The 27,503-nt window shown below is 42.0% G+C and overlaps 1 protein-coding gene and 1 long non-coding RNA gene across 12 annotated transcripts in view; one reads left to right on the forward strand and one right to left on the reverse strand.

The window, feature by feature from the left end:
• dennd2b (DENN domain containing 2B) overlaps nt 1-27,503 on the forward strand; it is a 354,119-nt gene that overhangs the window by 188,425 nt on the left and 138,191 nt on the right. For 9 of the 10 annotated variants that reach the window (XR_011345486.1, XR_011345509.1, XM_069900472.1 and 6 more), the window contains exons 3-4: nt 1,887-3,125; nt 14,717-14,868. Coding sequence is in view for 8 of the 10 variants with exons in the window: in XM_069900472.1 (XP_069756573.1) it covers nt 1,887-3,125; nt 14,717-14,868 (1,391 nt within the window). In the remaining 2 variants the exon portion in view is untranslated. The remainder of the gene's footprint in view (nt 1-1,886; nt 3,126-14,716; nt 14,869-27,503) is intronic. The other variant, XM_069900527.1, reaches the window with a different exon arrangement.
• On the reverse strand, nt 7,325-16,928 carry LOC138744430 (uncharacterized). Of its 2 annotated transcripts, none has more exons than XR_011345528.1 (3): nt 16,647-16,928; nt 14,707-14,798; nt 7,325-7,438 (listed from the first exon to the last, which is right to left on the reverse strand). It is a non-coding gene; the product is annotated as an uncharacterized lncRNA (long non-coding RNA). The 2 variants fall into 2 exon arrangements; XR_011345526.1 differs by lacking the exon at nt 7,325-7,438 and adding an exon at nt 11,007-11,175.

Consider the following 27,503-nt stretch of genomic DNA (forward strand, 5'->3'; position numbering starts at 1 on the left):
ATAGGTGCTGGATACCAAGGATTTTACTGTTGTTCATTTAAAACCGCTGATCCATGTTGATTTTATTTGTTCAATGTCGCAACAATTGTAGAAGGCCCCTTGATTATCAGCGTTTCTCAAACTGGGTTCCACAGAAGAAATGACAGGGAGTAATAATGATTTACCTCTTTTTCTTTAAATTACTTTTTACCTCTGTCTTTAATTCAATTAGTTTCCTGGGGGGTAGAGGGAGACAAGATGGCAGCCACAAGGATGGGGGTGGAGATGGGGGAGACAAACCAGACTCAGGAAACCTGGGGCACTTGGTCTTTTGAATAGTGACTGGGGGAAACATTATAGAACACAAAACAGTCCAGCAGCCAGTTTCATGGCCACCAGAAATACCCAGAAACCCCATGGTGAGAATGCACCTTATCTCTGCTGAAGGAGCTGAGGATGCAGACGCAACTTGGAAGTGACTAAAGGAGCAGGTGTGGTGCCAGAACAGTTCCAGCTGCGTGGGGGATTATGGGTAGGAAAGTCAGCCATTGCTCTGCCGTGTTTTGAGCCACAGAGAGCATCCCCAAAGGATGAAGCAGCCCAGTGAGGCTGTTAGAGCCCACACTGGCCACCCCTGACAACCCCCGATGGTCCCCAGTGGCCCCCACCACCCTGCCTTGAGGGGGTCATGGAGAAAGAGGGGTGAGTAGGAAAACTGACGGCATCATCAGCTCGCCCCTAACCAGCTGCTGGCAGCGGCTGTATATTCAGGTTAGGGTTGGAATCGCCACCTTGGAGCTGACCACAGCGCATTCAGAGAGGTAAGTCTTTAGGCGTAAGGGCGAAGAACCTCCGCCTTTACAGACGGGTGTTTTCCCTGCTTGAAAGTGCCTAATATTTAGCACACCCTCTACAGCAGGAAGAACTCCATGGCCACTAATGCCAATTAGAATAACCTCCAAATGGTTAAAAAAATATTTTTATTGGATTGCTTCTGGTGTATGCTTCCCCAAGTTTTTGGTGTTTTCTAATATTGTTTGGGAGCAAATTATATGCCTGAATTACTTGTCAATTGATGATCACTACAAACACTTCCACCAAAAAATAATTTGGCGACTCATCATCATGACATTTTAACCAAGTTCAGCTAGGTGCCAAGTGTAAATTGCTCACTGTGTGGGAGCTTATCATACATCCCAGATTGAGCTTGCTCAATTTTACTCTTAGATAGCACAGATGAATATCTACAAAATGTTGGACAAAATCTCGAGCATTGCCAATTCTCAACCAATAAGTACCACATGGGAAAAATCCTAGCCAAACACAAATTCATTTCCTTTAGATTTACTATGAAATATTTTACCTCTCAAAACACCACAGATGGGTGATTCTGCAGGTTTAGAGCAGGCCCAATTAAAACGGATGAGCGGATCTTTTATGCTGCTTTTCAGAAGGAACGATCGCTCCTTGAAGACTTTCTATAGAAACCTAACTGTTGTGCTGTGCTTTGGTTTTGTATCACAGCAAAATGCTCGTGGTTTAAATTTCTGCATGTACCCACATGATATGTCCTTTGCTCACTGAACAACATCAATTCTTATCTATTCAGCTGTTATACTCGTGATGAATTCTCCACCTACTTCATAGCTTCCCAGGTCCATGCATCGTGTGTTTTGCTTCTCCAGTCTACTCTATACCATTCTGATATAACCTTACATTTTGCTCTCTTCCCTCTCCATTAAATCCCTTTATTCAGAATCGACTTCCTGTACTTGAGGACGAAATATGAAAGCAAATGCTTATTAATATAAGAAGCAAAATGAAGAGTGATTGCTAACACTGATATATTTTGATATGAACCATTTTTCTGTCCCTCTTTCATTGAATTTTATTTAATTTTTTTATAGGCGCCATTCACTGTCTCCAAATACTCTATTATTGCCAATAAGAAGTCCAACGTGTCCTCTCAGTGAAGGTGAAGATTCGTGGAGATCTAATAGGTATGCTCACACTTCAACTCCTCGGCTGAGCCTGAGGGATTGCGGTTCAGGAGGAGCAGCGCCAAGAAGCAGTTTTCTACATTCGTGTAGCGTTGATGCACCAAGCCCTTTGTTGAAAGCTGTAAGCATCGGTTGTCTTGACAAGAACCCAGCAGGTAGCGCAGTTGAAGGAGTCAAAGACCAGAAACCATCCCGCGAAGACTGCCGAGAGGAGCCAGGTGATGGGCTAGGCGGCCACCAGCTCAACCGGAGTACGTTCTCCTTGGGGACGGCTGCTACTCTCCGCAACCTTTCTCTCAGCAGAGCCAGCGTGCGCTCTCAAACTGTTGACATTCGGCAGAAGATTTCGGAATGGGAATACAGAAAGGACATGTCACCCAGGAGGAATCTAATACCGGAGAAGAGAAAAGGTGGAGATAGGGCAAGTAGTGAGGGATGCCCCAGTCTGTTGCCTTCACCCTGCAGTGAAAAGACCTTTGATCTGACAGGATTCAAAAGAATGAGTAGGTCATTTTCAGAGTGTTCATACCCTGAGACTGAAGATGATTCATCAGATAAAGAATTATTTGCCAGACATGAAAGGTTGTTTGGTAAGAACCAGTCTTCCAATATTTGCAGCAGGGAACATTCAAGAAGACAGGCATCTGCAGTACTCAGCAGGATCCATAAAATTGAACAAGCTCTCAAGGAGAGCCCCAATAAGGACCTTCCTCAGTTGCCCAGCAGCTGCTATGGGAGGGAAAGACTGAGGAAAAAATCTTTCACACCCAGTGTGTCAGAGGAGGTTAAGGAGGTTGGGAAAACCATGAAGAGGGGGAGCGTTAGCTCTGTGGCACCAGAACCGGAGCCCGATCCTGTGATTGAGACAGCAATGTTGCAGCAACAACTTGGTCAAAATGCGGACAGCTCCTGCCACAAGGCCGAACCACTCCCGGAGAGCCAGCCTGCCATTGTGGTGAACCCCGTGCCAAAACCAAAACGCACCTTTGAGTATGAAGCTGATAGAACCCATAGGAGTACTCCTAGCAACAATCTACCTCCATCATCTTCACCAACTTCTCCACCCCCTCTCCCATCAACCCCTGCACCCCCTGTTACACGGAGGCAGAAAAAAGATGCAAACCTCCACAGAAAAATCCACAACAGGTAAACGCCAATTTTATTACGTTTGTTAAGATTAAAAGTAGAGTCGTCTACAGTCAATTACACCAGAGCCTTCAACATTATGCAGCTTTAAATTAACGTAAGCAATCTGGGAGAATAAAAGTAGGTGTTTCGTAAATTGAGCGTTGTAGTCACAGGAATAAAAGCCATTGAAGAGGAGATGGGAAAGAATGGATACAGGTGATGGATTTCTTATCCCTCTGGGCAATAATGGTGTTAGCAGCCATGTCAAAACCTCAGGTCAGATGAGGAGAGAGAGACACACACACACAGAGGAGACTGCCGATGCTGAAATCCGAAGCCAAACACAATCTGCAGGAGGATCTCAGCGGGTCGAGCAGTATCAGTGGGAGATAAAGGTTGACGTCTTTGAGCTGTAGCTCTTCATCAGGACTGATGAAGCCAATGTAAAGAAGACGAGGTGGGAGGAGTGGAACAGGGCACCTGCACGGGATTGGTGAACCAGACAGTGGAGTGGTGGATGCCAGGCAAAGGGAAAAAGAGGCAAAAAAACTCCCAAAACAAAGCAGTAAGGAGGAGGAAGATGAGTCCTGCAGGGCAGAGTCTGTGATTAGAAGACCAAGGGTGTTAGTGCTGGGATCGGATAGTTAGAGAAGTCAAATGATGGGTTAAAGAGAGTCCAGATGGAGTCAAAGGAGGGGGGTGGGGGTGGGGGAGAGTATAGAATTCACTTTTAATTACCTTTGTCAAAATCACAAAGGATGCCATTAATGAATTTTGATTATTGATGATTTAGTATTATTGCAAGCACAAAGGTCTGATTGAAGGAATTAACTTGAGGATTTTCAGGAAAGATGCACTTTCAAGAGATTTTGAAGGGAAAGGGACCATCATTTGTGAGGAAGAATCAGGCAGCTCTGAAGAGGTCCCGCTTGTTGGGAGGGAAACTGGTGGAGGAGAGCGAATTTTATCATACCTTGAGGAAAGGCTCAAGCCTGAAACTTTGGGTATATATCTTTACCTCTTATAGATGCTGTGAGACATGTTGAATCCCTCCAGCATTTCTGTGTATTTACTGCCATCACTACAGATTTCTGTGCTTCAGATACCATGGTGGTCAGAATGGAAGGTTGAGTGGATACTTGGTGGTAGTAATAGAATTTTGTGTTCAGGAGGTGATGTATTAAACCAGAGTAGGGTTTACCATTGCAGTCCAGGATGATTCAAGAGTAACTGAGCCATGCTGGAAAGCAAGACCTACCTGTGGTCATCAAGACATGTTGGTGGCTGTCAAAATCATTCACATCTGTGACCTTAAGAAGTGAGTCCTGTTTCAGGGGAGCAGCCATGATAGAAGAAGTGATGGTGTCAGTGGAAGCTAGCACGTTGAATGAAGAGCTGAGGATGTGCTTGATCAGCGCTGAAACAGGTTGATAGAAATGTCATAGCAAATGGTGTGCCAATGACTGAACACTGAGTCTTTGAAAGTGTTAACCCAGGTGATTTGGGGGGGAGGGGCCATCTCCTTCCAAAAGAAATGATTTTTGGAAGAAGTAAAGGGATATGTATGACAGTGATTTAAAGAATTGTTCATTGATGGCCCTGTTTGAGATTGCAACAATGACAATAGTGAAACCGCGCACAGTCTTCAGCCTGAACCAGGCTTTATGGGGTGGGGGGAGGGGGTTGGGTGGCTACTAAAATTAACCACAGTCACCTTGTCAGAAGAAAATGATCAGCTTGCTTCTTGCCAATCACCATCAGATAACTATTGGAGACAATTTGGCACCTTCCCCTGTGCTACACTTGTGCCCATACCTCCTTCTTTATCACCATTCAGGGCCCGAAACAGTCCTTCCAAGTGGAGCAACGCTTTACTTGTGAATCTGTGGAAGTCACTTACTGCCTCCAGTGCACCTGTTGTGGCCTTTTCTATGTCGGAGAGACTTGTCGCAGACTGGGAGATCGCTTCGCTGAGCACATTTGCTCTGACCTCGTCAATGACAGCGATCTCCCAGTGGCCAACCATTTCAATTCTGGACCTCACTCCCATGCCAACATGTCTGTCCATGGCCTTGTGCGCTGCCAAACCAAGGCCACCTGTAATTTGGAGGAGCAATACGTAACATTCCGTCTTCAATCTGATGGCATCAGCATCAACTTCTCCCTGTTCCCTATCTCTTCCCCATCTCTCTATCTTCTTTCCTCCAGCTCTCCACCCCCTTCCCTCTCCATTCACAGAGACAGCCCCCTCCCCTGATTGCTGGTGTGCCCTCCCTCCCATAGCTACTTGTTATCTCCTGCTTGTTCTCCTTCCCCTGCCCCTCCACCCCATTTTATTCATGCGCCTGCCTACATTTTACTCATGTTGATGAAGGGCTCAAGCTAAAATGTTGGTTATATATCTTTGCTATATAAAATGGACTGTTTGACCTGCTACAATCATGGGGAAAAATATGTGGGAAGCTGTCAGTTTACATAGACTCGTGTGCTGGCTTTTTGCTCACCAACACCGCTATGATCCTCTTAAAAAGCATGATCTTTGGCCCAATATTGTAGGTTTGTCTAATAGCAAGGAAGGGAGAATGAAATCTAAGTAGGATCAAATGTTATCACCGATTGTATAGTCCTGCCAACTCCTGAATTCTGTAGGGCAAGAGGAAGAAATTACTCAAATTAGGAGCTAAAGAGTCAAATCATGATTTATCAACTTATTTTAATTTGCTGACCCAATGATTGTTGTTCCACTGTTTAGAAGTATATTTTTGGAGAAAGGAAAAATGAACACTTCTTCTTTGGTCTTGGCCTGTGTCTAACTCCAGGCCAGGTGGATGAGGTTGCCTCTTTGGTAAATAACTGAGCGGCTTGTATGGATGGATCACCTAGCACCAGTGATTCACTCCCTATTCCTCACCCTCCCCTTCACTCTTTCCTCTTCATCTTCTTTCTCCCACTCTCTACCCCGTCCCATTTGCACCTCCTACTTTCTTCATTCCGTCTCACCCATGTAATTCCAAACTAATTTCCCTTCCATCTCCTTTAACTTTCTCTTCCCCTTCTCTCCTTCACCTCTATCTATCTGCACTCTCTCACAGCTGTTCTCTCTTATTCCTCTCAGTCTCACACCCTGTCCTTTTCCCCCCTTTCCCTCTATCTCTTTCTAACCCATCACTCCTTTTCCACTTCTCTGGCTCTCCACCTTGCTCTCAAATCCAGTTCCAATTTGAACCTGCTTACTTGGATTCTCAAAACTCTACCTGGAGTCCTTGCTTCCCTTGTCTTGCAATGTTTCATCCAACAAGAGCAATTCATTGTGTGTGAACTTGCCTGTGAGAGTAACCAAGTAATGTGACAATGGGCTTCATAGTGGGATGAAATAAATTGTGTGTGTGTGAGAGGATACAATAGGAGGTTGTGCATGAATCTGAGGATTTTTGGACTGGAGCAAGTGGCAGAGAAAACACACACTCACTGAGGGATATTAATTCATAAACTGAAGTTGAGATTATTTTATTGGGTATTATTAAGACAAAACATTTTCCATTGGACCATTCAAAATTAAAACCAAAGTATTTTCCTATGAATCATTTAAAAATCTTAGTATTTAATCATTTACAGTTATTAACACACATTCATAATTGTGCAATCAATCACAATTGTTTTTATTATTTTAATATACGATTAAGAATTTTAATCAACAGGAAATGATCTTTTCCCTGAAGATTTGATTTAACAAATGGATTGAAGTGATATTGTTAAGCCACAAGATTCCACTATGGTTCAAAATTTGCTTTCCAAGACACAGCTTAGTTATGAGTTGGGGGCATAAAGAGCTGATCAAGATGGGACAGAAGGGCGAGCAATGACTGGCAGAGGCTTGAATGGCACAACTGCCAAACTAAGTCTACAGCGAATAATAAAAGAACCAACACAAGGGAGGGTTTTTGAATCTGCCAACAGAGAGATACCAAATATGTCAGCATATAAGAAGGCATTGAACCTTAAAAATGTCACCCCAAAGCTTGGGGTCATCTTATATATCGAACCTTATTTCCTGCCCCCCACCCCCCATGGAGATGGAAAACAGCATAAAACACTCACATAACACCAATGGTGCTACCACTAAATATTTTTCTACTGAAATGTACATTTGGGAAGATGGATTAAAATAGTAATATTGTATTAAAAATGTATTATAAATCTGTCTTACATACCTTAAGATAGCAGCACAGCAAATGGAGCTAACACCAGACTTGGGGTGGTCTTGCCAGACTTGGGGTGGTCTTAAACAGCAAGTATAGCTCAAAGCCTACATTTGACCCAGCAGAAGCAGTCTGTAATATAGCAAATTAATCATCCTGACAACCAATGGATCAGATCAATGCACCACAGTCATCCCACATTTTTGTTATGAATGTGCATGTACAACTATATACAGATAAAATAGCAAGAGCAGCTCATTTGGCCCCTCAGAGTCTGTTTTGCTGTTCACTACGATCATGGCTGATCCTTCCCCTCAACCACTCTCCTTGAATTCACCTGTGTGGATGTGGGGACTAAGACCATGGTCCTTCAATGCTCCTCTGAGGGGTCTAATTGCCCCGAGGCCCCCTTCAGGTTGAAATTGTCTGTAGATTGGGGGCTGACGGCAGTCTTTACCTTGATGTTCTCAGTGCCCAAGGTGGTGGCGCTCACGTTTGTCAGCCTGAGGGTTGCAGGCTCCGAGGAGATGGTGGACTGGAGCAGAAGAATACCACCCCACCAAGAAGAGAACCTGACAGATTTTGAAATCACATTAGAGGATCAGGCTCCGGCTCAGTGGTGGATGACCTCGCACCAGGCTATAGACTGCTGGTGACCAGCAATGCTCAAACTTGCAGCGAGAAATATAAAAGTTCTGACAGAAAAGTCTGATTTCACTAACCCTGTTTGCTCTGAACTAGTGCAAGTTCAAATGCCAACAGCAAATTGCTTTCTCTGTCTTCTCCAAGAGCTGAGTCCTCCCGAGATCTTTAACACAGCCTCATTTGTGTGTCTGAACTATCTTGCCCTTCTATACTGTAAGTTAAGGCCCAGCTTTTAGCCTTCAGTCCAGTCTAGGCCTGCTGTTGATGATGGCTGTCATATCTTGAGTTTGCTTGTCACTGCTTCATTGGGCAAGTGAAAAGAAAGAAGCTAACAGCTATTTTTCTGATCAGTGAAAAGAGCAGGCATTACTGTGGCCTTCCCCAAAGTAATGACACTCACTCCCTGATTTACTCGTGCTTAATTTATGATTTTTCACTGGATGTAGTTAATTGACAATGCTATTTTTTTTCAATAACATAGTCCAGCAATCTATGCCCATCAGGATTAACTTTTGGAACCATCGGGAACTATCCACTGTGCACTGGTTGCATTCAGCCTTCTGGTATAAGAAATGTCGCTTAATGAAACATTTTTCAGAAATATTTAAATTCACGAAATTTTGTAACTGAAGGAACAAAATTGAAATATCATGCGGAGTTGATGTTTGAAACAACCAGCTGATCTCCTGAGCACAATTTTGGAAGAGGTTTTATACTCTCAATGGACACAATTACAGAAACTTGATTAACACTGTTTTGATTGCAAAGTTCAAGTTGCTGGCAAGACAAAGGTTGTTTACAGAATAGGATGCTTATTTATCTATAAGTTTAACTTAGTTAATAATGAGTCAAAGTTTCTGTGTACAACAGTGGTGCATGTTATGATTGTAAGTTCTTAACAACAAAGGGCCCACATATTGTGACATAATATTGTTCCTGAAATTTTGGGTCCTGTCACAGCTGTATTCCACAGCTCTATTCTTGGGCCTGTCTTTGGTTCCCTGTTACCTCATTAGCACAATCCATATCCCTCTTTACTAGTCATAGCCCTCACAATTCTTTTCCCTCCAACAGTAACATTTTCCATACTGAGCGTGTGGTGGGGTCTGTAGGCATTGTATGTCATAACCTTCTTCCCATTCTGACCACTCTCCCCAATCATTACAGCATTCATTCATGACATTAAGTACTGGATGACCGTGGCTTGCATTCTGATGTTTCCTTCAAAAAACTGGAACCAGAGTCCACAGTTTTGAAGCTCAATGTTTGCAGGTGTGAGAACTTATGGAAAACTGCTGAGACTGACACCTGGCACAGAAGCTTTGCATTACTCTTCTGTGAAGCTTGCATTTGAAGATCCAATCTTTGTGGTCTTTCAGAGACAACCTTGTGTTGATCCATAATGTTCAGCATGCATTCCCGTAGCTTGCCTTCAGTAGGTATTTCAGCAAGATGTTAAACCAAGTTTCATCTTATTTGCCCAGTTCTCCATTTCAGTTGTAAAATGTGAAAGCCTGCAGACACCGTGATTAATGTTGGAGAACCTTAGCAGGTTAAACAGATACATAACCAAAGTTTAGGCTTGAGCCTCTTCATCAGGGTATGGAAAAATGTTGGGAGGAACAAGGTCCCAAAGGCGGGTGGATAAGAGAAAGATGGCACAGCATCAAGCAGGGGAAGGAGGGATGCCTCTGTAAATAGAGAGATGAGTGGACAGCTAAGGAAAAGGAGGGAGAATAGAGAGTAGGTTAGCAGAAACTGGAGGATGATGTTAATGCCATCCAGTTGGAGAGTGCCCAGATGAAAAATCGAATGTTGTTCCTCCAATTTATGGATGGTCTTGCTGGAACAGTACATGAGGCCATGGACAGACATGTGAGTATGGAAATAGGATGGAAAATTGAAGTGATTGGCTACTGGGAGATCCCGGTCACTAATGCAGCAGACCAAAGGTGCTCAGCGAAGCGATCTCCCAGTCTGTGCACAGTCTCCTATATTTTATGGTTACAAGAATTTTCCATATTCCTCCAGTTGGCTGTGTTATTCTGGATGATGTGCACCTTCTGAAGGTGGAGATCATATCATGAGCATTTCAGAAAGGAATTGGGAAGGCAAAGACCGAGATGGCCAAAACAAGAGCAGCAGTGAAATAATTTGAACACATCATAGTTATTCTTTGCCAGTTTCAGAGCATTAAAATTTGGTGCATTTGTTACATTTTCAGTGAAAACCAAAAATGTCCCATTATGCCAAACAATCAAAATGAGTGAAAAAATAAAAACCAAAAAGAGCAAAAGTATAAATATAAAAAAACTTGAGGCTTCAGGACTATATTGAAATATAATAAATCAAAACACACACACACACACACACACACACACACACACACACACACACACACACACACACACACACACACACACATCCCAACCACTACCACCCCCCCACCCCCCGCCCTGTTGCATGGCCCAAAATTATCTTAAGGCCCCGAGAGATGCTGCAAGATATGGAAATATATGGGAGTCTAGGACAAGAGGGCACAACTTCAGGATGAAATTACGTCAATTTAAAACAAGGATGCAGAGAAATTTCTTCAGCCAGAGGATCTGTGGAATTTGTTGCCACAGGTGGCTGGGGAAGCGAGGTCATTGGGTGTATTTTGGATAAAAAATTGACTGGTAGTTGATCAGTCAGCGCATCAAGGGTTACGGGAAGAAGGCTGAGGAGTGGGGTTGAGTGGGAGGATGGATCAGCTCCTGACAAAATGGTGGAGCAGACACAATGGGCTGATTAGCCTACTCTGTTCCTATACCTTGTGATCTTGTGATACAACTTTTTTTGCAGGACTAAAAAGCCATTTAATTTTATTGCTGTCCCCAGACGTATTTTTCTGATATCTTTGGGGGGGATGATGGGGGGGAGCTTTTACGAAGTAATAATCATATGCTCACACATAACAGGCCATACTGTGAGTTATCTAAATAAGCGTTGCTCGGAAAGGAAGGGCTGTGTTCAAATTAGACCAGTTTATTTTGAATTTTTATCTGATGTGCTTTAATCTCTTCCAATCTATCCTGAAGATATTAGTCAGGAAGAGGTAGGGATACAAATAAATTCCCAGCTAATGTAATTAACTCCATTCCAGTCAGGATGCTCCTTGTAATTTATCCAATGTTTTAATTGTTTCAGCAATTATACAGAAAAAGTTAGCAGAAGTTGGAAATCTGAAATAAAAATAGAAGGTGCTAGTTATACTCTGGAAGTCAGGAAGCAGCTGTGGAGAGAGAAGCAAAGTTGCATTGCAAGTGGAGCATCTATTAAAATATGTTAATTATGTTCTATTCATAGTCTCGCCTCGATACTAGTTAAAACCTCAAAAAAATTGATTTGTCAAACGTGAACTGCTCATCAAGTTATGGTTTTCTAAATGTGCTGTTGTAACTTTTTATAAAGACTCCAGTAGTATTCCAGTAATTGATATCAGATGGATTTCAGCCAATGATCTCTATCATTACAACTGGAGTTTGCTTTTTATTGACTCATAATGACTGCTTCCAATAACATTTTTATCAGATAAATCTTGCTTAATGGAAAGTTGGGAATGAAGAAAAAGCTTCTGCTGGCTGGTCAGAAACCCCCACCTTTCTCAATTATACCAGTCCTTTAGCAAACAAGGAATTGCTAGAAGAACTTAACAGATCAGGCAGTATCCATGAGTAGAAATGGTCAGTCAATGTTTCATGTCGAGACTAAGATTAAAAGGTGAAATTACATGTATCAAGAAGGAAAGAACCTGGGGTAGGGCCTAGAGGGGATAGTACTAGAAGGTGCCTTATCACCTCTAAGAGACGTCTACTTTAATTATTGCATTTGTTGCACCTGGTGTGGCTTCCTTTACCATGGTGAGACCAAGCGCAGATTGGGTGACCACTTCACCAATGCTCTGTATGAGAATCTAAACTTGAGCTTCCCGTACCAACCATTTTAAAAGTCTGACAATGACATGTCTGTCCTTAGCCTCATCCACTTTCAGGGTGAGGCCAAATGTAAACTTGTGGAACAAAATATCATATTCTCCTCATCAGCCAAACTTATCTCTATCTCTCTCAAAAGCATGTCTAAGTCTAATTTAATACAATTACTACAGTGATAGGTTGACTGAGACTGAAGTCCAAGAGAAGGCATAGATAATTTTGATCAGTTAAAAACTGTCCACTATGTTAAAATACACATTCTATTCAAGACTGTGTTAAAAGTACAATCTTTTCAGCTTGTTTATATTTCAAGAGTTTTGGGTGTTTTTTTTAAATCCTCAATGCAGAACATAAGAATTCTGTCTGAACTTCCATAGTACTCACCTCCACACATTTGATGCCATTTTACACAGTGGAATTGAATGCAGGGGCAAGTAGAAGCAACAGCCAATGCTTAGGTTGGTTTCGAGGAGAAAGGTTCTTGGATGCATATTCTCCCCTGAGTTTCACTCTTCAGAGAGGACCAATAAAACCAAACAGGTCTTGTACATGGTGATGATTTAATTGCTACAATTATAATTTTGACCATTTATTTTGAAGATTGCTGCAGCGGTTGCATTTTAATATATTATTTGATACTCAAGGAACCAGATCAATTTAGGGACTACGTAATAAAGTGACAAATATGTGATGTCGAGTTCTGGTTAAAATGTGTCATTTAAAGCTAGTTTCTACATCAAGTTTTACCAAATGTCTTCAGAATAGACCTGGGGAACTATTTAATTTTGTAACCTGAATTGATTACCAGTCTGATGTGGGTGTCTGTAGCAGCTAGGTGTTCAAGGGTCGAGTGGGGAGATGGCCTCTGCTGTGGATTGGATTGGAGAGTAGGCAAATTGAAGTGGGTCAGGATAGTAGGGTAGCATTGATGTGAGCCATGACCACCTCCTCAAAGCAGTTCCTGATGGTGGATGTCAGAACCACCAGTCAGTCGTCATTTAGGCCCATTTTTATGATTTTCTTCGGGACTGATATGATGGTGGTTTTCTTGAAATGAGGGAGGTCTGTGGCCTGTTATAGGGAGGGATTAGAGATGTCCTTGAATTTGTTCCCCACTTGATCTGTGTGGCTCTCTGGAAATGTCCTGGTACTCCATCTGGCCTAGTCATTTTACTCATCAGCATATGACCAACAGTACCATTTCTTTAAAGTGCTGATAATACTTCAATTAAAGTAGTTGTGTAAATTCTCAACTTCCAAGCCTGTCAACTAATCGAGCAGAGTAGAATTTACCCTCTGCCACATGGTAGAACCATTTGAATGCCTATCTCATTAAAATCAGTGGAGCTAATAATCATATAGATTTAGTGCAGCAAGTGTAATCCTTGTTATCACGCAGAACTTGCTTGAAGCTTCAATTTGAAAAGAACCAATCAGTTTAAAAACTGCTGAACAAATAATATTGAATCTTATTGTGAAAGTGTGGGTTAATTAATTTGGGGTGTTCGGTAGTTCAAAGAAGAACAACACTATTAAAAGATATTTTAGACCTTATGAAAATCTTTTTTGGTTTGAGTAAAGCATTTAATTAGTGTAAGATTAACTATTGCTAAAATAGAACTATAAAAAGAGATGTTTCATGTTTTAAATTTAAAAGTCATGTTTAAGAGATGCTACAATTCAAAACTAAAGTGGCTGAACATTTGAAATTAAAACAGAATATCTGAGAGATGCTTATGTTTTTAATTATTTTATTTTAATTTTCATAGACTCATGAAATTCAAACTGTATAATTTTTTTAACATTCATGTAACGTACAGAGTCTGAGATGCTCCAGCAGAAGCGCAAAATAATTCACCATCTTAAAGTAAAAACAAGTCGGTTTTCTAATGTGTAAGCCTCATTTTTGCACATTAACCTGGATTTTATAGAAACATAAACATAGTGTAAGGAATTATGAGTGGTGCTTTATTCATAAATGTGTTTTGAGCTGCAAGAACAAAAAAATTGCAATGAGAAGGTTTTTGGAGACTGTGTAGTACTTCAGATTTTATTCCTCAAAGTTTTGAGAACTAAATTTCAATGTGAACTCTGAGATAATGGGTGTATCTGGTATTATAATCCATAGGACTGGATGATAAAACTGCTTCGTTTGTGCTCACTGTCAGCAAGTTTGGAGGAGAAATATTAGAATTGGACCTAAGGAGTGATGGAATTGCTGAGATTTTTGAAATTCAGCACATTGCATTTAATATTCTAGTGGCTTTTGATGTTTAGTTGTTTTTATTGTGTCTGAAAGCAACGGTAGAGAGATTCCTGCATTTGTTTAAAAGAAAAGGATCCTCAAGTTTGCTTCTGAGATAGGATCCTAAAATGCAAGGGAATATTTTTGTCAAGGAGAACCAGAGAGATGTGAATTTCTATGGACAATGGAAGTGTAAAGTAGTTTACACACACTGCAGCCATGATACACTGGCGATGGAAGGAATGAATAGTTTGGCTGGTGGAGAGGCTGCCAATAAAATGGGTTGGTTTGTCCTTGATTGGTGAGCAACTGATGGGAAAAGGTTACATTTTCACGGGCTAATTCATGAAATTGATGACTGTTGGAGAAAAACGACTACATTTCAAACTCTGTGAATGGCTGGTGACAAAATTAACCTGACAACGGTAACTGATACAGAAACATCAGCCCTTTTTTACTTTCATGAACGCAAACACTTAAGAAATGATTGATTTTTTTAAAAATTGCTTGTCTATTGACAACTGACTCCTTTCTACCTTTTACAAGGAAATCCTTTGAATTTGAAGATGCGGTCAGTCTTCAGTCATCGCATTCTTCTCCTACTGAAAATGGTACATCCACCTCGCCCCTGGAGGTACAGAGCAGATTTAGTTCAAAAAGCACTTTAGCAGAAGAAAATGCATATGAAGACATCATAGGTAAGAGCAAGATCACATCATTGTGACCACATGCTTTTACATCTTAAAGCATTACAATCATTGTTCATTCACAAAGATGTTCAAATATTATTTTAAGTTTATTATATTCTGGTCACATTACTCTCTTTCATAATATAGTTTAGAAAGTGCAGTCATACATTTGCTTATCATTTTGATATTGTCAGCATTGTAGTTGCAATATGAGAGCCAATATTTAAAGAGACTACAGAGTGCCTGAAAGAGTTTAATACAAAAACAAATCTACTTTGGTCAATGACATGCTGTGGCTTTTAACAGCTCCAAACTGATGAAAATTTGACTAGATTTTCACCATGGTCACCTTTGAGTACCTGCGTCCACTTTATCCTCTCTCACCTGGGTCTGGGGCTCCAAACAGGCCTTTCAAGTGAAGCAACACTTACTGCATCCGGTGCTCCCTTTGTAGCCTCTCTACATCAGAGAGCCTGGGCGCAAATTGACAGATTGCTTTGCTGAGCACCTTCACTCTGCTACAGTAACAGAGACCTCCTACTAGTCAACCATTTCAGTTCTGTGTCACACTCCCATGTCTCTCCACGACCTGATGCACTGTCCCACCAAGGTCACCAGCAAATTGGAGGAACAACACCAGATTTTCTGTCAGCCATTTTCAGCCAGATGGCATTAACATTGACTTTTCTGGCTTCTGCTAACCTGCTCTATTCTTTCCCCTCCTCCCTTCCCTTCTGCTTTCCAGTTCTCCCTCACTTCCCCCTCCCTTCACTCAGCCATCCCTTCTCCCCTTGATCACTGCTGACCCCTCCCTTCTTTCTCCTCCTATCACCTTCTAGCCTGCGACCGCCCCGTCTCCCCACTACTTTTTTGTTCGAATGCCTTACGGACGTTTTCCCATACCTTGATGAAGGGTTCAAGCCTGAAACATTGGTTATGTATTTTTACCTTTGCTATATAAAGGACATTGCTTGACCTGCTGAGTTTCCCCAGCTTTGTGAGTTTTTTACTTTAATCACAGTGTTTGCAGATTTTCATGTTTGGGTTGGATGTGAAGGCTAAAGAGCCAGTTAATGTGCTGTATGATTCTGTGGCACAATGACTATGACCCTCAAGATAAAACCTCAAGGTACTCATTGATATATTTTACATGGTGTAAAACTTCCCAATGGTGATCATAGTATTGGTAGAGTTGGCTGTAGAGTTTGATGTTGATGTGATGGAGAATTGGCAGAGGGACTTTAATCTGGATAAATGTGAGATGATATGCATTTTGAGGGTGCTAATAAGGCCTGGGCAGATACAGTAAAACCCCTGGTATCTGGAATTCAAGTAAGCTGTAGCCCCAAGCAAATGGTTAAAAAAATGTGGAGAATAAATAGGTAAAAAATACAGAAGTTTAAAATTGGTGCACCTTGCCATTATTTTGCCATTCATGCAACATGCAATTTCAAGCAATCAGAAAATGTTGTGTCCCTGTGTTTCTTGGGAGGCTTCTTAAATAACTTAGAGATGCAAGATTCAAATAACAGAAGAGACTTTACTTACTGATGTCTTCCATCATCTCAGGAAATATCTCTCTCTCTCTCTCTCTCTCTCTCACACACACACACACACACTCAATATACACATATGCTCCACAGTGCACTATAGTTACTACAGTGAGAAGGGTGCATTCTTTCACAGTTACAAAATAGTTCACAATATCCTGAATATATAACAGAAAATGTACATATCTGGCATCTACCAATCCTCATAGATGCTGGATACTGGAAGTTTTACTGTACCATGAATGATTAGGCCTGAAACAGTATTAAGGAACAGAAGGTCCTTGGTATGAGAGTCTATAGGTCCTTAAATGTGGCAGTTCAGGTAGATAACATGGTTAAGAAGGGATATGGAGTTCTGCTCTCTGCTAGTTGGGGCAGAGAGGTTGTGCTCCAACTTTGTGGAACATTGGCTGGTCCTTAGCTGAAGGACTGTATTCTCTTCTGATCACCACACTTTAGGAAAGATGTGACATCAATGGAGAAAGTGCAGCAAGATTTGGCAGCATGTTGCTAGGGCTCAGTGATTTAATTATTCAGAATCAGAATTTGTCATCGACTCGTCACAAAATTCATTGTTTTGCTGCAACATCACAGGGCAAACATTTACATAAACCACCTCACAAAAAAATTAAAAGTCAAAAGTGCCTTTTACACAGCTACTTTGATTTGGGAATGTTCCACCCTTATCGTGCTGCTCCTTCTGTGTAAAAGGTACGAACACAGAATGAGGGAGGTCATTTTAATCTCGTCCTTTTTCTGGAAGCAGAGGTAGGAACAGCATTGAATCAATGTGTGTGTAAAAGGGGTGATACAGCAGCCCAGGACCATGACAGGAAAAGATGTGCATGTGTACCGTATTTTCTATAATGTGTTTACAGGTAAGCATTAAAAGTGCAGCAAAACATTCAAGTAGGACAACAGGAAAAATCTTTTTAATAATAATACCGCTGTCCCGCTCTCTCCCGGCAGCCCGTTGTCCTGCTCTCTCCCGGCGGCCCGTTGTCCCGCTCTCTCCTGACGGCTCGCTGTCCCGCTCTCTCCCGACAGCCTGCTGCATGCTCTATTCCAGCAGCCTGCTGTCCCACTCTCTTCCGACAGGGGGTGGAGTGGAAGCAGGGCAGTGGGACCAGTGTGAGGACTGACAGCAAGTTGCTGGTAGGGTCTCCCGACAACCTGCCACTAACCCACATACTGATCCCACTGCCCTGCTCCCAACTGTTCCCAGGTGTCTCTAGTCCCCTTGTGCTGTGAGCAAACTAGTCTGAGTTTGTCCTCAGTTTGAACAATCTGAAGCCCACCACCCCGCTCCCCCTGTACGAACTAACTGACCCCCATTAGTCCTAACACAGGAACAGCAATGGAAGATTCACCAGACAGTGATAAATTCAAAATAATAGTTTCTTAAACTCTCACACTGGTGATCCTCAATTCCCTCTTAGCGTCTTAAGAGTTCTGGAGTTTCTTTCCTTTATGAGGCTGCACCCTTCATCTTCAAAAGAGCAATAGAGAAATGGTCTCCCTACCCAAATCCACTTATGTCCGTAGTCCCCTTTTGGAAGGAGTCACGTAATAGCACCTATTCTGGTTACTGTAATTCAATCCTTTGCTTCACAAAGGTCTAACACCAGTGTGTCCCACGGGAATTCTCCTCCTCCTATTCCGGTTACTGTGATATAGTACAGGCCAGTATCTACCCCATTTTTTCAAGATTACAGTTTTACTCCTGTGTGTGCCACAGGGTCTTGACTTCTCAACTCCTGCAGCCTCCTTTTTCAAAAAGATCTCATTCCATGTGACCTGACATCATACAGCTTCAGTCTGTTTTGTAAAACCTCTCCAGTTCCAACATTTGATTTTGAAAAGTCTGGCACTCAAATGGATCTGGGGTTTGCAGCACTCCCAGCTCAAGGCTGAAAGTTTCCAATACTGTTCCCTTAAAGCACACATTGTCCTGACATCCATTGTATTCCATTTTAATTCCATTATTGGCTTGTCTTCTATTCTCGGCATTTCCAAACTAATGTCTTCACAAGATGAGGTAAAGGAACATTCCGCCTATCAAATCTGCTCTTGTTCTCTCTTAGTGTCATAGTGTCTGTCAAAAGAGCTGTGGTGTAAGCCGGTAACCAAGTCCACTACGTAACCTAAGATGTATGTTAACTTCAAATATTATCAACACATCCATTACACCCCTGACAGCCCGCCACCAGCCCCCAGTGATAAACAGTGGTGATTAATAAGGGATTACTTAAGGTGCTATGTGAGTGGAAAGAAAAAGTTTGGAAAAACACTGTTTTAATCATACCTAATTGACTCGTTATGTGCACGGTTTCATAACTCCAAAGGAAATGGGCCAATGACAATTTTTCTCAAGCAAAATATTTCAGTAACAATAGAACATACCACATACCACCTTAAGTAATCCCTTATAGATCCCAGAGCTCCTATGGCATAGGGATAACTTAAGGTGGTATATGAGTGGAAAGAAAAAGTTTGAAAACCGTTGCTATAGATCAATACTTGGAATAGATTTACCCACACTCTTTTATAAATTGTGCATGTATGTTTTATTAAATTGTGCAGGTATTTTTCCATGCTCTTTTATAAATTGTGCACATGTGTGTTTTATTCCCACCATGATTTTCCCACGGTCTTCTATTAATTGTGTTTTAATAAAAGGAACATTTAATTGCCAACTCTTGTGTCCAGACTCATTTCTCTTGAACCTGACACTTTATCAACACAACAATGGCCAATGCGGGGACTGACAGCTGGCTGCCAGGAGAGTCTCAAGACAGCTTGCCACCAGCCTCCACACTGATTCCACCACCCCGCTCCCAGCCCCCAATGATAGATAGCAGTGATGCTAGTGAGCCAGGCAGTGACGATGGTTCCTGTTGACGTTGCTCACCATTATCACCCTAATTTCAACTTTGTGTTTAAGATTGGGGGAATATTTTTGAGCCATTTTTTGGAAAAAAAAAGTGGGTCTAATATTCTGTTAAACACAATACATGACACTAGATGCCTCTTTTGCTCCTGGAATGCCGATTTACTGTGTAAAATGACCCACTGGCCTGGAATTATGCCAGCTTTGTTTTGTTCAGTGTAAATGACCAAAGCCAGCTAAATGATGGGTCTTATTTTATGGCAGTATTGCAGGATTTCTGTATAAAAAGCCCTAAAGTAAGGCAATGTCTGTGGTTCATTGTTCATTCAGGAATCTGATGGCAGAGGGGAAAAAGATGTCCTTGTGCAGCTAGGTGTTCGCCTTCAGGCTCCTCTACCTCTTTCCTGATGGTAGCAGTGTCGAGTGGGCATGGCCAGGGTGGTGGGGGTCCTTGAGGATAGAGGTTGCTTTCTTAAAATACTGCCTCTTGAAGATGTTCTCAGTGGAATGAAGACTGGTGCTCGTGATGTCACAGGCTGAGTTAACAATCCTCTAGGGATTTTCCTTGTCCTGAGTGTTGGCACCTCAGTACCTGACAGTGATATAACCTGCCACTCCTCAATTATAATGGAGCTGGACTTCTTTTCCTTGGAGTGGAGAAGTTTAAGAAAGGACATGATTGAGGTCTATAAAATGAAGGATAGCATTCAGGAATCTTTTCCTCTTATCAAGGGTAAATAAAGAAAGAGGACACAGATTTAAGGTGTGAGGGATAGGAGATTTTGTGGAGATCTGAGCAGGTCCCTTCTCAACCCAATATTTTCAATCAAAGTTCTCATTGGAGCCATGAATGGAAGAGGAGCTTTTTCGTCCTAATCCCCTCACTTTTTTCATTGGCATTTCCTGTTCAGTAAAGCAGGCATATAAAGGAGAGAGAAATAATCAAACTCTTGCCTACTTTTTAGTGATTCACAAGTAAAGTTCTCATCACAGCAGGGCCTGTTGAGAGGGAATAATATTGACACGTTGAGATGGAAATAAAAGATGTGCGTAGATAAAGCTATTTGGAGAAATCAAAGTACAATTTATTCAAAAATAATTTGGATCCTCTTGTCCCATTCTTGGTTGAAAGGGCACGATCGTTACTGATTTGAACTTCATGCATATATAGAGAGACTAATATTTGGACTCTTTCACTTTTCCAACTCTGCCTTCTACACGACCAAAGGAGTAATTGGTAAGTACTTTGCACCTCCTGTCCAGCCCTGCTCCATCCTAAAGTCAAGGGCACACATTGCACTCAAATACTCTTCTTTGCACTATTCTACATACTTGATAGTGACATTACAAAGGCAAAATGCTTAAACTGTTTAGTTTTCCTTATAGTTCTTGCATCTAAGAACTTCACAGTTGAACATAATTTATGCATGTTTATAATACAAAATGTATTTAGAGGAAGAATTACATTGAACAAAATGAGGAGAAAAGAAAGCATTGGAAATCATTGTGGACATATTTGGGTCAGCTGGAAAAAGGTCAAGAAATATGCCAGGCATGCGACATAAATTTGAATCAGGACTGTAAAGCTTCTCAGACATCCCAGTGAGTAAGGGAGTCTGAATAAATCCACATGTGGGATCTGGCAACAGCAGTCTCCCACTGCATGAGCTCAGATTCCTATTAAGATGCCATCAAAGACTTTGTTCTTGATGTACCACACAATCTTCCACTCGTCTGAAATGTTAACAGGAAAAGTGGTGACAATAAAACGAGACTTTTCTGAGGGAGGCTCAGAAGTTGGAAGACTGAAGTAAGCGAGAAGATGCTAGAAGTTGCTTTTCAGCTTCCCTCCCCACTCCTCCTCAAACATTTATTCAACCAGCCCCGTTTGAGCCCTTGGCCACTGGCCACCCTAATCCCTGAGCGTATTTGCACCATAGTACCATGTGGCACATATTCTAACTCAAAAATATTTCAATAAATGTTGAAGTGAAATAAAGCCTCAGACGTGCTTTTTGGGTTATGCAAGGCCAGAGAAGTTGTGAAAAAATACAGATAAGCTTACATAAATACACAAAAGTGCGGCAAAAACTCAACAGATCCCACAGCGTCCTTAGGAGGCAAAGATATAGAACCAACATTTCGGGTCTGACCCCTTCATCGAGGGATGAGCAAAGAGCAGACAGGGACCTGAATAAAAAGGAGAGAAGAAGGAATGAGGGATGCCTGTCCTGAAGAAGTTCTCCTCTTTTTGAAGGGAGTTGTATGAGAGTCTCTCACTGTCCTCCATCTGTATTCCCTGCTTCTCACAAGCTCTATGACCAGGAAAAAAAACACCTTCCTGTTCTAGGTTCCTCATTAAGGAGCTGCTCTGTGCATTGCAGTTTTGGTAACATTTTGGATCGTGTCTTTTCTGTGCATTGATAAGTATAGAAATTAATATGGCTGCAGGCAGAATGATGATTATCCAAAATACATTAGCAGGTCCATTGGCAGAAACAACCAGCTCACTGAAAACCGCTTCCAGTGAGATTTTACAGACCTCCAGATAAATAGCTTGCACAATGCAACATCTCAGGCAACAATACAGCTGCAAACTATGAAAAAGTCCAACTTTCCTGGGGAAATATTAATAGGAAAAACAAGTTTGATTGGAAGAGTAATTTCAGAACAGGCACTTTAAAGTAGCGTGTTAACACATTCTTTAATTGGAAAGGTGTGATGATGTGTGGAACAACACCCACTCTGCCATTGCAGAGCACAACACATATTTACAGAAGAATGATGCAAGGGCGGTCTGTTGCAGGTCTAGACCAGTCTCATGTCCTAAAGTGTCGATTTGGAAAGGGAGTGAATAGGCTTGAACAAACTGGTGTCATTTGTAAAAAAAAATCAACCACTGGTTGTGCCTGAGGCAGTCAAAAATGGGCAGAAGCTTACAAATTCACACAAAATCCAGCCACAATGGCAATAGAACATGGAAATACAAGTTTTATAAGGTCCCTCAGTTTGTTGAACCTTTTAGCCATTTTTTTTGTGGCTAAAAATTTATGTCAGTGCTATTTCTTGTACTACCCTTCTGCTTTCCTCATATCCTTTGATATCATTCATATTCAAATGTCTATAGAAACTCAGCAACTTAAACCTTTCATGTCCTCCTGCAATTGAATATCAGCAGAAATAGGAATACCTGATAAACTAGAGACAATAAAGATTGCATTCATGCAAGAGGTTAACAGCAGAGCCAGTTCATTGCTCAAGATTTTCCAGCTTTCAAAAGGACTGTGTTATTGCTTGAGGAACCAGAACAATCCATTGATTCTGCCTTGAGGAGAAAGAATGAAATATAATTTTGAAGTAATCAGATTACATGAGCACACTGAGTAGTTGAAGCAGCTCCAAAATTCACCTTTGGTCTGAGAAGACCTAATTGAATTATTGAAAAGGAAATGTAGCAGATTCAGGATTTATTGTCACGAAATTCACAATGCAGACATTTCTCTAAACCACATTTCCAAGAAAATAAAATAATGCAGAAAAAGAAAAGAAGATGAAGTAAACAGTGTCTTTGGTTCATTCAGAGGGGAAGAAGCTATCCTTGTGCCGCCGAATGCTCAGCTTCAGGCTCCTGTACCTTTTTCCCGATGGTAGCAGAGTGAAGAGGGCATGGCCTTGGCAGTGGGAGTCATTGAGGATAGAGGCTGCTTTCTTAAGACACTGCCTCTTGTAAATGACTTCGATGGAGTGAATACTGGTGCCCTTGATGTCATGGGCCAAATTAACAATTCTCTGGAGTTTTTTTCCTGTCCTGAGCACAGTGATGCAACCAGACAGAATGCCCTCCATGTTACATCTGTAGCAGTTAATAAAGCTGCTTAAAAATCCTCTTCATGCCTTATTATTCATTATCAGCAAAATGCATCTTTTGACTTGTGAAAAGAGAATGAGAATCTCTCAGCATTGGTCACACAAAGTGGACAGCTTCACCTTCAATACCATATCCTGAGTAATCTCATTCCCAAACTTCAGGAATTAGACCCAGTTACTCCCCTCTGTAGCTGGATCTGTGACTACCTGTTTAACAGACTCCAATTAGTGACAACATCTCCTCCATGACCACATTCAACACTGGAACTCCTCCAGAATGTCTTCTCAGTCCACTTTTCTCTACTCCCTCTCCTGCAAACAAAGTGAGCCAGATATCAAATAACAATGAGTTTGAATACAGGGAAGAAATTGGAAGTCCAGTGGCATGATGCCAAAATAACAACCTATCTCTCAATGTCAGTCAGACAAAGGCGATGATTATTGACCAAGAGAGGGGCAGAATCATCACCCCTTCTCACATTAATGGCCCTGAAGGTGAAAGAGTAGATGGCTTCAATTTCTAAGGAATAAATATCTCCAATGGGCTGATCTGGACAAGAGCATCAAGAAGGCGCACCAAATCTCTATAAAGAGCAAGGAAGTGCAGGACGTCCCTCCTCTCCCTCAACAACTTCCACAGGTGCACCATCAAAAACATACTGGATGCATCGCAAAATGGTATGGGAGCTGCTCTCCTCAAGATTGAAAGAAATTTCTGTGAAAGCAACTACAGTACAACATAAAATAAAAAATTCCCTCCCCCACAGTGCCTATCTCTTGATGCTTAGGAAAGGCAGTGAACATGCTTGAAAAACCCATCACACCCATGTTCTGCCTTCTCCTATTGAAGAAAAGGCTTGAGTGTGAAATCACATACCAACAGACTTAAAGACTTTCTTGCAGCCATCAGGCTCCCAAATGAATCCCATAACATTCTCTAATGCTGCCTTTGCTTGCTGCTAAATTGATCTTCCTTTTGTAATCCTGCACTCTGTAAATTACACTCAACATGTGGCTGTATATAAGGCTAGAGATAACCTGTTAGTCTCTTCGCAGAAGAGCCCTTCTCACTGATCTAAGTAGAGTAAAATCCATGTTATCTGGAATTCAAGGAACCGGCAAAAAAATTGTGCAAAATAAATAGGTTAAAAAATACTAAAGTTTAAAATTGCCATCCCCCAGGAGTCAGTTTTCCAATCCAGCCCATACAGTACATACATACATCTATGTTACTGAGTGTCTGTGGATTCACTTCCAGCATTCCCACAGCCTCTGCAGCCCATAAGATTTCAGTTCAGTTCAAGCCATCAGCAACTCGAGCTCAGATCCAAACCTCTGACACAAGAAAGGCTTCAATGCCCAAGGCCTTTCAGGAGCTCTTCTTGCCTCCAGAACCCTTTTGAATTCTTGTTCCAATACCTGGTTCTTACGAGCCAGTTTCCAGCAATTTGCAGCCTGGTACGAGTTGTTTGACCTCAAGCTGCCATCAGCCCACAGCCTGTGTGGGTTCCTCGCCCGTAGGTTTGCTGTTTGTGTGTGTCCTTCAGCTTCAGAGCCCCTCACTGGTCCGCCACTGGGATCACTGATCTTGGGGTCATCTCCTCTGCTGCTGGTTACTGGTGCCCTGCGCCAATCCACTACACCCCCAGAGTCTGTAGCCCCTCATGGCCGCTGCCACACCCATGTGCTACCATCTTGGGCCCAGACCCCATTAAATTAAGCACTCTCAGCTCCTTTAACAGGCCGTTTAGAACCTGTATGGAGTCATCAGTATTAGGACTGGGCAGTAGAACCGTGCAGGGAGCACTGTGTATCTACTTCCCGCACTCCCCTGATCTTCTGCCAGCTCTGCCACCAATACGAGAATAAAGTAACAAATAATTTTATACAAAATAAAACAATTTAAAAACAGCTTCTATCATATAAAAAGGAAGAGAGCAGCTAATGTAAACCTTGTGGGCAGAGTGGATGAGGCTGGGGAATTAATGCAAAATAAGGAATTGGATTGGTCTTCATGGAAGAAGACCCTAAATCATCTTTGTCCTCTGAACCCAATAGCTTATGTTTTACAGTCTTAAATATTGTGACTGTAGAGAACATTAATGCGCTAGTTGTAATTTACTGATATTCACTGAATCCTGGAGAGGTTCCAGGGCATTGAAAAAACACAAGTTTAAAACAGTTTGGGAAAGGAGAGACACTGAAAGCAGGAAGCATGGAAATACTGGAATCCATTATTAAGGAGGTAGCATCAGGACATTTAGAAAATCGTAAGATAATCCAGTGGAATAGAACTAGTTTTATGAGGATGGAATTGTGTTTGACATATTCACCAGTTTTTTGAGAGTGTATTATAAAGGGGTTCTGGTAGGTGTTGCATCATTACAAAATAGAAATGTCAGATACAACAAGTCAGAGGTATAGAGCATAAAGGTAAGTTATGCACGTTTACAAGGTGCTAGTGAAACAATCCTAAGTAATATGACTATTTTAGAATCCAGGGGTAAAGAAAGATGTGCTTGTATTGGATGCAGTATGGAGAAGAAAGGGCAGCACGCTTAGCGTAGCGGTTAGTGCACTGACTTTACAGTGCTGGCTATCGTGTCCGGACCTCGGTTAGAATCCCATGCTGTCTGTAAGGAGTTTATATGTTCTGCCCATGTCTGCTCCAGTTTCCTCCCACACTTCAAAAATGTACTGGGGTGTAGGTTAATGGGGGTAATTTGAGTGGCATAGACTCGTAGGGTCGAATTGGCCTGCTACAGTGCCGTATGTCTAATTAAAAAAATAAGAGATTGATATATGAGAAAAAGTTGAATGGATTGTGCCACTCACTGGAGCATAGAGTGGACTTACTGAGGGTGATATCCCCCCTGGTGGGGTACTGGAACAAGGGGACATAATCTGAAACCATGCAGTTGCTAATTTCAGGCAGAGTTGAGGAAGAATTCCTTCTCTCTCGTGAATCTTTTGAATTCCGTGCCAGCATATTACCATCAATGCCAAGCAGAGGAGGCGGAGTCATTGAATATATTCAAGGCAGAGATTGACAGCCATTTGAATTGCAAGAGCATCCTAGGTCCTGAGGAGAGAGCAGGACAGTGGTGTTGAGGCCAAGATTTTTGTCACCTACAGGATTCCACCACTAAACACCTCTCCATTTTCTGCAGAGACTGTTCCCTCTGTGAATCTGTTGTGCACTCAACCCTTCTCACTAATTACCCCCTTAGTACCTCCTGTGACCACAAGAAATGTTATATTTGCATCCACACATCCTCCCTTACCACCATTTGGGGCCTTAAACAGTCCTTCCAAGAGAAACAACACTTCACTTGTGATTATGCAGGGGTCATCTACTGTGTCCGGTACTCCCTTTGTGGTCTCCTTTACATCAGAGAGATTGTTTCGATGAACACCTTCGCTCTGTCCTCTGCAGTAGTGGAAACCTCCCAGTGGCCAACCATTTCAATTCCACCGTCCATTCCCACACCAACATGTCTACATATGGCCTTATAAACTACCAAACCGAGGCCATCTGTAAATTGGAGGAACAACACAATATTCCATCTGGGCACTCTCCAAACAGATGGCATTAACATGGACCTACTATTTCCATTTAGCCCTTTCCCTGTCTCTCCTTCCCTATCCCACCCACTTCTGTCTGAATTCTGGGAGCTACCTCTCCCCCTATCACCTCTCAGCTTTTTTCTCCTCTGCCCACCCACCTATATCCACCTCTAGCCGGTTGGCCTGCCCCTTCTTCCTTCCTCCCCCAACCTTTTTATTCAGGCGCCTGCCTACTTTCTGTTCTTACCTTGATGAAGGGCTCAGGCTCAAAATGTTGATTGTACACCTTTGCTTCCTGTGTGACTTAATGAGTTTGCCCAACACTTTGGTGCCTTGCACTACAATCACAGTGTCTGCAAACTTCCTGCTCAACTTAATGAGATAATGGCCATGTCTTAAATAACAGAATTGGGGGTGCCGTGGAGGGACCAACAGAATATTTGTGATAGGGTGGAGAAGAGAATCCTGCTAAAGATGCAGTGGTGCAAGTTCATTTTGGCAAGAAGGTTTCGAATGCAGCAAGAAAGTTCAGGACACAAGGAAGGCAAGGTTTTAAGTGTACAGAGTGAGCTATGAGGCACCAGAGTTCTGTGAAACAGCCTGCGAAGACTGTGATTGGTCTAGAAATAGTGTGGTTTAGAGTGAAAAAGGATCATAGACATGTACAGCCAGAAATACTGAGCTTTTTTTGACCAGCTCCAGTCATCTCATTTGCCTCTCTTAGGTCCATATCTTTCCAAGATTTGCTGCCTTAAGTGCCACTATATATC

The sequence above is a fragment of the Narcine bancroftii genome, chromosome 1 (genome assembly GCF_036971445.1).
Source record: "Narcine bancroftii isolate sNarBan1 chromosome 1, sNarBan1.hap1, whole genome shotgun sequence".
NCBI classification, from domain to species: Eukaryota; Metazoa; Chordata; class Chondrichthyes; order Torpediniformes; family Narcinidae; genus Narcine; species Narcine bancroftii.